We start from the raw sequence: 12,506 nt of genomic DNA, 5'->3' as shown, positions 1-12,506 counted from the left end.
ACTCTTGTACAAATTCTAGAGGCTGACTGCTAATCACGAATTCTTCCTCTCCTGCCAGGCTGTTGAACATTACCTTTGTCTTCTGGAAATTAATCATCAACCCTACTGTAACACTTTGTTGACTAAGGTCTTCAGTCATCTGTTGCAAGCCATCTTCAGCGTTAACAATTGCTGAACAGGACAATGTCACCTCCAAGCTGAGATACTTGCCATTGATCCCCATTGCTAATCCTTTCCAGTCTACTAGCTTGAATACCTCTTATAAGTATGCAGTGAACAGCATTGCAGAGATTATGTCTTCTTGCTTGACGTCTTTCTTGATTTGTATTTTTCCAGTTTCCTACTACTATATTTTACACATTGTATTGTATACACATTGTAGAGGATAAAAAAAGTGGGACTTGGTGTGCCACTATCTGCTTAAGTCATTTATACAATAAACGAGAAGTGTTTGTCTTGATTACCCACTTCTACTTCATTACAGCTGCCTATGACATGACCAGAAGAGCTGGTGTACACTAGTACACTATACATACAACCAATGCATCAAGCACCCTTTCAAACAGCTGGCTGCTTTTATCACAAAACTTCTCAGGAAAGCAGATGCTCTTTGGAAAGGCACAAAGGCTTCATGTATTCCTCATGGTGTTACTGTCATGTGTGGGTAAATATAATAAGTGGATAATCTATTCTTAGTATGAATTGGCACACAAATTGCAACGTCCGAGAACATTAAAATCAAGAAAGCACATACGTGCTATGAACACATGTCCTCAAGTGTTTGCAAAAAACAGTGAAAGAAATAATACACCATTGTGGAGAAGGAAGAGAAAATAAGCAGCCTGTGCGAGCGTTCTACTTTATTTATGAATATGAAATTTAACGCAAACAAAATGTTCAACTTCAGTGCATAAACACACAAAAATGTCCCAGGTTACGTTATTGCCTTGAATAATGTACAACAAACGTACAAACTGATTGTTGCAGTACCTGCATCAAATAGGGCTGCATGCATTTGTTTGATGCCCTTTTGCTCATTTTTACTACACATGCATTACAACAACTCCCCCACAGTGAACAACTTTCGACCGTAGTGCTAATACTTCGTTGCTACAGCACAGTGTAGTTGCTCTATGACATGGGCTACATGTTCCACTGTCTAGCCAGCAGTTAGGCATCTTCAACGTTCTCCACCGTGGGTACATCATTTGGGAGATCGCATGTAACAGAGCGATATCAATTGGGTTATGATGTGTCGTGCTTTGCGGCGCATGGGTAAGACCCAGTCGCAACGCAGATGACCATAATTCACAAGCCAGTCCAACAAACCTCAGTTGGCTTCATGTTGAGCACTTTGGTGATACGGCCCTGCATAATCAGGAAGTGAGGGTTGTTGACGTTGAGTTGCACTGATCCAAACAAGTCCTGCACCCGGTTGCTGGTTGCCGTCACGCCATTGATGAGGTACTTGTTCCTGCCACCTACCACCACCTGCATCCACCAAACAAAGGCGTTCACAACAGGACATGACTCAACCTGCATTTGTTAATGCAACAGCACTTATTGGCACTGGATAAGCATTGCATACTATGTGAACTTGTACAAGTGAATGCATTACCCTCTGAGGATCTGCTGTACTTGAATAAACATAACGTGACCAAGGATGTAACACAAAGAATTACTGGAAACTTGGACGCAAAAGATGGATTATAACAGGAACTAGCAATCCTTAATGCAACTGTGGTGAAGAGTTCAATGATGATGTTTTAGCACAATGTCATGCGCAGTGCCAGAGTTCTTTCATAACTACGTTGTTTTTCTTCAAACGAAACTTCTGTAAAAATGTTTGATATGGCCACCCAAAGAACCTGTGACCCAAAACAGCGAAGTAAGTGGAGAAACAGTGCATTTTTACCACAAATATTAGGGCACATATCTCTACACTGATATCATCCACAGAAATTATTCCAAATGGATATGCCTCACAAACTCGTGGGCTACGATTCAGAACTTGCAATATGTGCCATAATTAGTGAAATTGTCAGAAAATAAAATTATGATTAATTCATTGTTTAATATTATGGCATGGGTACGCACAAACGGCAGCATCTCCGTTTGCAAGGACAAAGCAACTATGTCATGTTCATTAAGACAAAAAGCTTTACGTTTAACCTAAACACATGGCCATACATGTCAGCCTTATGATTTAAAGGATGCTACGGCCGAAGCCAGAAAATACTGAAATTCGGTGAAAAATATTAAATATTGTTTGATTACTCCTCCCGTTTCCAATTTTTTGAAGGTTTGCAGGTTTTGTTCAGTACAGATGCTGTGAACAGGCACTTTGCTTTTAGATGCAGCAAGAATGGTCTGTGTCACAGTCCTGGATTGATGAAATATTCACATAACAATAACCCAAACTTTCATTGCCGGATAAGTTGATCGTGCTGCTACACAAGTAGCTCTGTATAATCGACATGTCCAGAAAAACAGCTGTAATGAGGTTTATTGGCTGCGGAGGTAGGGTAGCTAACACGGCGGTCAAGCAGCAGCAAAAGTCTCAGCACAAGCAGCAAACCCCGTGCCCAGGTGATGATGAGTGGCCAGCGTTCATCACTTCACTACAATTTTACATCCGTGAATGAAAAGGAGCCGTCCTATGAGCGGGTCACAGTACACCTTAAGGCACTGCACGTGGACAATATCTCGTCCCCGACAGTGCGTTTGAAGACAGCGTGACTGGTTCGAAGACATAGTTCACGGGAGATATGCACCCAATATGCAGTAAGGGCGTTCGTACTTGGGAAGTAGTTTCAATGAGAGACCAGCTGCGTTGGCAGGAACTGACAACCACACAAGCACGCCAGGAAGGAAAGTGGGTGCATCAGTATTGGTGGGGCAACTGCTCTTCTGGTGTTCCTGGTTACATGAAGTTGAGGCCTGTGCGAGTTCACGGCATTCCTCAGCAGTGTCTCGCAGCAGCAGAAACGGATGCACACTCGGATGCATCAGGCCAGTATGGGAGAATTGTGTCGATAGTGTGTGACAGATGGTGGCCGTACAATAAGAAAAATAGCGAAAAACCAGTCGTGATCTGTATCGCAGTGTTGTATGCATAAGTGACAAAGGGTAGAACGAGGTCCCAATTTGTGCGGCCAGAGGCGACATATATTACAAGCACGTCGCCAAGCGTATGGTTGAAGCGTTAAGTGAGCCCGTTGGTTAGAGGGCAACAGGCAGTAGTTGTCCGAGGAACAACACGGCATCGATCGAGGATGGCCTCAACGACATCGGACAAAAAGGCGCAGCCGTGATCACTGAGCAGTGCCTGGAGTGGACCATGGCGAAGAATAAAACTGCAAAGGAGGAACGACACAACATTGCGCGGTGTAGCTGCCGTTAGGGTGGCGGTGTCAGCGTATTGTGCAAGATCATCAATTGTGACGATGGCCCAGCAGTTACCAGCAGTTGTTAGGGGAAGTGGCCCAGCTAAATCAATGCTGACACGTTCTAATGGCTGTGCAGGGCAAGGTAGAGGCTGTGGAGCACTTGGCAACTCGGGGGCAGATTTGCGATGTTAGAAATCAGGTCAAGAGCGAACAAACTTTCAAACATAGTTGTACATCTCTCACCAGTAGTACTGCTGTCAAAGACGGTAAGTTTTGAACTCCCAAGTGACCACACTGCAGATCAGCCTGGAAGGATATGCAGATTTCGGAGAGCAGGCTTCGAGGTATCACCAATAACCACTGGCAGCCGTCTGAGAAATAATTACATTGGTGAAGCAGGTCACCGTGAATGGCAAAATTGTGAGCTTGAGAACGCAGCATGCGAGTTGTCGGTCGTGTTGACGAATCGGAGAGAGTCTATTAAGGAGGCAATCCAGTGGTCCTTGCACTGCTCGGAAGTGATGGTTCCAATGTCAATGGAAGAAATGGTAGACTGAGATGCTGAGGAACAGGGAATGTTGTCGGGCAAGGGAGAGCGTGACAGGGTGTCCGCATCAGAACGCTGGTGTCCATTTTGGTACACGACGTGGATGTTAAAGTCTTGTAGCCGAAGTGCCTGGCAAGCAAGGTGGCCTGAAGGATCTTTTGAAGAGAGCCAACAAAGTGCATGATGGTCTGTGACAACATCGAATGGGCGACCATACAAATAAGGACGGAACTTAGCAATGGCCCAGATGATGGCTAAACATTCTTTCTCAGTCCCACTGTAGTTGCCCTCGGCTTTTGTCAGTGTTCGACTTGCGTATGCAACGACAAATTCACCAAATGTACGTTTACATTGCACAAGGACAGCGCTGAGGCCGACACCGCTGGAATTCATGTGCACTTTCATAGGGGCTGTGGGGTCATAATAGCCCAAAATTGTAGGTGAAGTAAGAAGATGGCACAGACTCATGAAAGCATCCTTGCACTTCGATGACCATGAGGAGAGAGTGCCATTGCTTCCGAGCAGCTTTGTCAGGGGTGATATGATGGTGGCAAAACTTCTAATGAACCACCTGAAGTAGCAAGAGAGTCCAACGAAACTACGTACTAGTTCTTTTATCGACGTTGGTTTACGGAATTCTGCAACGGCTGAAGTTTGGTCAGATCGGGGAGGACGCTGTCCTTGAATACGACATGACTGAGTATTGTAAGCTGTCTTGCTGAAAAGCAGCTCTTTCTTAAGTTCCGATGCAGGCCAGTATTCGTCAAGCTTGTCAGGACACATTTAAGCTGCTGAAGATGCGCGGTGAAGCCCGGACCATACAGAATATCATCAAGATAGCACAGGCGTGTGTGCCACTTCAAGCCACGAAAAACTGTGTCCATCATGTGCTCAGATGTTGCAGGTGCATTACAAAGTTAAAAAGGCGTGTTCAATTCATATAAGCCATCAGGCATAACAAATGCTGTCTTCGGCTGGTCAACTTCTGCCACTGACACTTGCCAATATCCCTGAGGCAAATCTAATGAAGAAAAGAATTTTGCACCTTGCAGGCAGTCAGTGGCGTCATCTATGTGCGGTAAGGGATAACATCCTTGCAAGTGAATTTGTTGAGGTGTCGGTAGTCTATACAGAAGCGAACAGAGCCATCGTTTTTTGTAACAGGAGACACCCACGCGAATCACCTGACAGCAAAGAATGTCGTCGACTTGCTCATTGATGACATGACGCTCAGAAGCAAATACACCATATGGATGTTGTTGCAATAGCGGGTGGGAGGTGGTGCCAATGGCATGCATAACTGTGGACGTGCAGTCCAAAGAAGTTTGTGTGACATCGAAAAAAGAACAAAATTCATTTAACACACATAGGAGCTGTGAATGCTAGACTGGTGTAAGATCATCAGCGATGGAGGTACCAAACACGTCGGTGGACAATTCTGTAGACATAGATAAAGCATGCAGGTTAGGGTGGCTGGCAGAGGCTGCATCATCAATGCATATGTCAATGACTTGCTTGTCTTCTATGGCTTCCACACTGCCTAGGCATTCTCCTCGAAGCAGTGTCACAGGATACGGAAGCGGGTTCGAAAAAAAGAGGTTGCTGCTGCCTTGCATAATGTCAACAGCAGCAAAAGGTAGCACAACAGCTTTCGGTTTAAGGAACAGGCCAGATGGAGAAAATAGTGCAACTGCGTCAGAGAAGCTGCTGCAGCACACGGGCAAAAGCGCTGAGGCATTGGGGGAATGTTCATATCTTTCTTCACAAGCAGTTCACAGGGAATGGGCAGAATGTTGGCTGAGGCATTGGAGGGAATATTTGTACCTTCCTTCACAAGCAGTTTACAGGGAATGGGCAGAATGTCGGCTAAGGTCACATTTACCAAAGGTGATAATTCAACTTCAGCATGTGCACAATCAATGACGACGTTACGATGTGAAAGAAAGTCCCAACCGAGGACAACGTCATGAGAGCGCGAAGAAATAACAATAAATTCAATGGTATACAGGACATCCTCAATAACCACCCGTGCCGCCAGAGGGTGAACATGCTGAGCACCTGCTGGGCAAAGAGAGAACCCTAAAAGTGGCGTAACTTTCCGAAGTCACCGACAGAGTTTTGCATGTATAAAAGAGATGGCGGCTTCAGTGTCCACAAGAGCTAATGCGCATACACCTTCAACACAAACTTCTATAAAATTTGATGGGCGACTGTGAGGACTTGTGTAGTCTGACGGCACCGCAGTCCTTGCCTCGTGGGCTGTGACAATCAGTTTTCCTCTTCTCAAGTTATATAACGAGGTCACATCGGCAATAGTGAGCAGCGACGCGGAGAAGGTGAACGGTGGGTAACGGGCATTGGTCGAACAGCTGATGGGGCCGAAGACGAGTCCCAAGAGCTGCAAAATGGCTTTGGCACGCCTGTATCAGGGGACGTCATGAGTGATGCAGCACCAGTTGATTGAGCACGTCGACAAAAGTGGGTTATGTGACTGGCGCAGCCACAAACAAAGCATATTGGCCAATCAACGGACATACGCCACGAGTTTGCGACGGCAGGTACAGTCCAGGTCACATGGCACAGTGTACGTGCCGCTTGGTGAAACAACTGGACGGCAACATGGGGTAGCACGTCAGCATAACTGAGGGGCAGAGCTGCAGCTACAGGGGATGGTCGGGGCCTGGTGACGACTTCAGCATAACTGAGAGGCACCGCTACAGGGATTTATTGGCGGTGAAGGGACAAGGCCCCGGCAATTTTTTGCTCAATCGCGTGGCAGAGCGAGGGCCCAAAATCTGGAGCAGGCTGTTGAATATGCCGTGGCTGAACGAAGGGCACTAAGGAAAGCTGGCAGGCAACTTCCTCACGCACAAATTCCTTTTATCAGTGAGCAGCATTGACTGGTCGGAAATGGCAGCCAATCCAGCCAAATGTTGGTCGTGCGAAGGTCTGCTACAAAGCGCAGATTCTTCGCAAGCTGCATGCTGAAAACGTCATCCACTATTCCTTTCATAACATTCTTGATTCGGTCTGACACTGATGTGGTCACATCACTCTCTTGCACAAATCTAGAATGTCTTTTTGTAGCTTGTGAATGATTCACCCAGCCGCTGACATCGTTTCCACAAACGCTGCTGTGCACGCAACTTGCGAAACACGTCTTGGCTGTAGACGTGTAGACTGCAGACGTGTCTTGGCCGTAGAGCTGTAAACACGTCTACGAAAGAGGTCTTAAATACAGACCATGTCTGGAAATCCCTTTCATGGTTCTTGTACCAGAGTCTGGCCACACCCATGAGGTAGAACATTACGTTGTTCATGCTTTGCGGCATCGTCTCATTTGTTGTGCATGCCTACCTCTCATACAAGAGCTAATCCTCCATGTTGTTCTCATCCGTGCCACTGAAAATAGCGGGGTCCCTCTGGCGGAGAACGCGACCGACTGAGGAGGAGGCTCCTGCGGGGATGCATCGTCGGGCATGGTAGACGGTAGCATGCGGGATCATAGTTCTAGCATGGTCATTTTCAAAATACCTAGCACCTTCCACCAATTGTGATGGGGTTCATTGGCTGTGGATTGAGAGCAGCTAATGCGGCAGTCAAGCTACAGCAAGAGTCCCAGCACGAGCAACGAACCCCATGTCGAGCGCTGGTTATGATGATTGGCGAGTGTTCGTCATCTTCCCCACACAGCCTATGAAAAATTGGTCAGTGACTGTGTTTGTATTCTTTTGGCATAAGGTGTGCCCCTAAAACAGTCACAAGCTACAAATAATAAAATAATTGGTTTCAACACAGCCATACAAAACAAGCTTCCAAAAATCAAGAATTTTACTATAAAGTTTGGGCAGCTATACAGTTATACATATAGGTGTACTTTGCCTTTACTCAATTCTCCCTTGTGGAGCCTGTAATGCAGTAAAAGTTCGCAGTTCCACCCGAAAGGCGAAGCACCGATTGCGATAGCAAATTAGTAGATAGCTGTACGAAATAAGGATAGTCGTTTTATCAGCCATATAAACTCGTAAACATTCGCTCACTAACTAAATTAACAATGATAGAATGCACGCCAGTGACTTCGACAGTGCTCATCGCCCAACGCAAGTGGAGACTAATAAACAATTAAAGTATTCTTTGAGTTAGGGTCCAGTGGTACCGAATTGGAAGCTCTCGGCACTCCCCTGGTACACTCAAGAAATGTTCGAGTGATAGCCGAGAACATCAGCAGTGGTCGCAATTGTATTGACCCAGTTGAAACAGCTGATTCAGGCAAGTTGCGAGCAGCATTGCGTGTCGCCAGATTTCAGACTAATTTGCAAATCTTCATTCTCAACTAAGAATGGCTTTTTAGGCCTGCTCCAAGGAAATATTTGTTACCTGATACAATATCTTAAATGCATGGGGTCTTATGAGAAATTTGAGTAGAATTACAATTACTTAATTATAACCAATTTCGTTTTAACGATATCTGACTACTCTGAACCTCAAGTCCATCTACTTTGTATGCATTTAAATAAATAAATGAAATAAATAAATGAAAGAAGAAAAAAAATAGGCGCACATTGACAGGCAGTTTCAAATAGAGGTTTATATTTGTAACAAAGATAACGCAGTGAATACATATTAGCTGTTTACAGAGAGAGATAGAGGAGAAACACCAACTGGCCCTCGGAAGGCAAATCCCATTCCTGTGCTACCACAATGACGAGAGCGCCGGATCGTCAAAAGTTATATGTCTAGTCCCAATATATATATCATCGTCATCATTTATTGTCCCTTAAGGACCCCTTTCAGGGTATTAAATAGGGGGGGGGGGGGCAAAAGCATCAAGAAACACTATGATCATGATTATACAATGGTTAACTCATTTGTACAACGGTAAACAAAACTTAGTATACATGCAAGTCGATGATGGGCAAGAAAAATTTTAAACAAAACAAAGTAAGGTACGAACGACAGTAAAAATGGCAACACAAACGGCAATATACCAGAGCAGTAAAAAAAAAAAAGTTAGAGGTTAGGGTAACAGCATAGTAGTGGTAGGTTAAGGGTTTTAAAAACATGACAATAGGTGTCTAAATTTATCTGGATCACTTTCATTTACTGTACTGTTGGGCAGTGCGTTCCACAATTCAATAGCACTAGGTAAGAAAGAGTTGTTGAAAGTATCAGAGGAACCATGAAGACGTTGTAGACTCAAGTTGTTAAAGAGACGCTTAGAAGAGCGGTTGGGCGGAAGTAAAAGAGTATTCCTGAGATGTGGGAAATTATTATAGAATTTGTGGAAAAGGGAAAGTTGTGAAATCTTCGTACGAAGTGTTAGGCTAGGAATGCTGAGGGATGATTTAATGCCGCTTATACTTGTATGCCAGTCATAGTTTGAAGCGATAGAGCAAGTCGCACGATTCAGCACTGCTTCGAACGAGTTAAGATAATACTGGCGAGGGTTCCAAATTGCTGAGGCATACTCAAGTTTAGTCCGAAGGAACGTTTCACAGGTGAGCTTGCGCATGGGATCGGGAGACAGAAAAATCGATCTTTTGAGTAGGCCAAGTGATTTAGAACAGTCGTTTATAAGTAGAGTTATGTGTGCAGACCACATAAGCCAATTAGTGGTAGTAACGCCTAGATAACGGCAAGAGTCAACTTGAATGCGGGCTGTGGAATTAAGAGAGTACTGGTGGTTAATGATTTCCCACTTGCGAGTTACACACACATACTTGCACTTGGAAATGTTGAGGGACATGAGCCAAACAGAGCACCAATGTGCTATTTTGCTTAGGTCTTCCTGGAGTATTAGTTGGTCATTATGGGAGGATATGCGCCGATACAGGACGCAGTCATCAGCGAATAACCGAATTGATGAAAGAAAGCTGTTAGGGAGGTCATCTACAAAAATTAGAAACAAAAGATGCCCGAGCACAGAGCCCTGTGGTACACCTCACAAGACTGGACTACTTGAGGTTATCGATGACAGTGTGCTGTGAGTGGTTTGTGAGAAAACATTAAATCCAGGACAATACAAGTGGGTCGAGAATAAGACAAGCAAGTTACGCGGTAAGACGTAGATGGGCGACACAATCAAACGCCTTTGCAAAATCAAGATAGATAACATCAGTTTGGAAACGGGAGTCAAGGTGGAGGTGAAGGTCTGTGGCGAATTCGAACAGCTGCGTTTCACATGAGTGGCCTCGTCTAAATCCATGTGGACCAGGAAAGAAAAAAGAGTGCTTGTCTAAATGAGATGCAATGCTGGAGTACAATATATGCTCTAGAATTTTACAATGTATGCAAACGGAAATAGGGCGGTAATTACATGGACTGGAACGACTACCGGATTTGTGCATAGGTACAACACTGCTAATTTTCCAATCATTCGGAATAGTGGAAGAGGCAATAGATTGAGTGAAAATCAACTTCAAGAAGAGGCTAGATTGCGATTTCGTGCCCTTTAAAGCTTTGGCCGTTATGCCGTCTGGACCTGGCGCACTGGAAAGCTTAAGGTTATCGATTAAATTGGAGATTCCTCGAGTAGTTACAATAACAGCCGGCATTCTGAATAGCGAGTAGATGGCAACGTAGGAATATCAGTGGGAGGTTCATTAGTGAAAACCGAGAAAAAATAAGAGTTCATGACATTGGGATGCTAATTTACTGAAACAGGAGACCCATCCGAGTTGATAATTGCGATACTATTACATGAAGTATGTTTAAGTGATAATGAGTTCCAGAATTTGCGAGGGTTGTCACGCAGAATGCTCAGCAGGTCCTGGTGGAAATATTTGTGTTTAGATTGTCTCAGCAAACTTGCGTATTCCCGCAATACCATGGAGTATTTTTCCCATTTTGGCGGATTGTTGCGTCGTTTGAGTTCACGGAAAATGCGCTTTTTTTTTTCTAGTTGCTTAAGGTTGTTCGAATACCAAGGTCCTGGACAAATGCTTTCACATTTTGGAAACTACAATTGAACAATTTCTCTTTTTATTCCAAGTGTTCTTGCACTTGAAGTCGCCTGTACTCCTATTTTGTTTTGCTGCATTACTTAACCTGCGTTATTTCAATTCATTCTTGATGTAACATCTTTGACTTATGTATGTCTATGACGCCCCCCCCCCCCTTATGTAATACCCTGTAAAGGGTCCTTAAGGGTCCAATAAATGATGATGATGATGAATACGTACAAGAGGAACATGAGCATCAAGAAGAGACAGAAGTTTATAAAGTAACCAGTTTTGCTCAACTGTTCTGAAAGGGGCTGATTGATGGAAGTCTACAAAAAACGATTCTAGCTGATTGTGAATATCTGTATAGTTTGCTTTATTGTAATCTCGGATGTACATAATAGACGGCTGTCGGGTAGGAACTTCTATAGCTATGTACTGTTCTACATTATATATATATATATATATATATATATATATATATATATATATATATATATATATATATATATATATATATAGAGAGAGAGAGAGAGAGAGAGAGAGAGAAATGCAGTTTCTTAACGACTATGTAAAGAACGCGACCGAGTTCCTGGCGGCGCGAAGCGGACAAACGACATGCGTCCTTGATGACGTCACAACGAACTACCGACGAATCGCAACCTCGCGGAGCGATCAAAAAAAAAAAAAACGTTCGAACTGCGTGGAGCGATTCGAAACGGGAATTGCTCTCCGACGCTGCTCAAAATGCGGGACGTAGGAAGCGGTCCGAGCTTGCACGACAGTCACCGACGAGATTATTTTCGCGCACAATGAATGGGAGCAAACGGTGAAGTGTACGGGACCATGTGGATCCGGAATTTCTTTAAGTCTGGGCAAGTTTCAGTACATAAGACACAAATGTTGCAGCAAGCACTGAAATATAACGGGTACCATGGCCAGCTTGAACGGAAGATCGAACCAGCTTTTTTTTTTGTATGTTCCAATCAGAAGTAAGATGCAGCAACGACGGACGGCAGACGAACGGCAGTATTTCTACAGACGACCCTGGCCGAACCGTACGGATAAGGTAGCCCAGAACAGCGAAGAGAAATGTACGGAAAACTACCGCCTGGCGGTAGCTCCAAACTACGCCACAGCTACCATACCTGTCTCGTGATGGTGAACTCGTCGTAATGTTCATAGCCGACGGGCTTCTGACGTGGGTCGCGGTTGTCGAAAGTGATTGAAACCGTCGCCTTGGTGATGCCCGCCTGGCCGTTCTTGTACACAAGGTCCTGCAAGTTGACGGCACGCACCTGCGACAGGTTGCTGATGCCCAGCACGAAACATATTGAGTCGAGGATATTGCTTTTGCCACTGCCGTTGAGGCCCGTGATCGCATTGAAGAGTGGGTCGAACCCTTTGATGTCGACCCGCTGTCCGTACGACTTGAAGCCGTCGATGGTTATACTCTTTATGTGCATCGCGGTATATCAGTGTTTAACGCGTCCGCTGGCACAATTCCAACGTACCAGGAACGACGCGAACGCAAGCGCGAGCGCTCACGCGCTGTCGTTACCGCCATATTCCACGCACTTTTGAACGAGCCGCCATAGACTAAAACAACTTTAAGAAGGAGAACTGTAC

At 44.8% G+C, this 12,506-nt stretch overlaps 1 protein-coding gene across 2 annotated transcripts in view; it reads right to left on the bottom strand.

The window, feature by feature from the left end:
- The window catches only part of LOC139056318 (structural maintenance of chromosomes protein 2-like), an 84,310-nt gene that overhangs the window by 60,802 nt on the left and 11,002 nt on the right, over positions 1–12,506 (bottom strand). The window contains exons 1-2 of one of the 2 annotated variants that reach the window (XM_070534475.1): positions 12,026–12,475; positions 1,330–1,491 (exon numbers count right to left, since the gene is read on the bottom strand). In XM_070534475.1, the coding sequence (XP_070390576.1) occupies positions 1,330–1,491; positions 12,026–12,343 (480 nt within the window). In that variant the 5' untranslated portion in view covers positions 12,344–12,475. Of the gene's footprint in view, positions 1–1,329; positions 1,492–12,025; positions 12,476–12,506 lie in introns of those variants that run through there. The other variant, XM_070534476.1, reaches the window with a different exon arrangement.

Source organism: Dermacentor albipictus, chromosome 2 (genome assembly GCF_038994185.2).
Source record: "Dermacentor albipictus isolate Rhodes 1998 colony chromosome 2, USDA_Dalb.pri_finalv2, whole genome shotgun sequence".
In the NCBI taxonomy this organism is placed as follows: domain Eukaryota; kingdom Metazoa; phylum Arthropoda; class Arachnida; order Ixodida; family Ixodidae; genus Dermacentor; species Dermacentor albipictus.
This window is presented reverse-complemented; position numbering and strand designations above follow the sequence as displayed.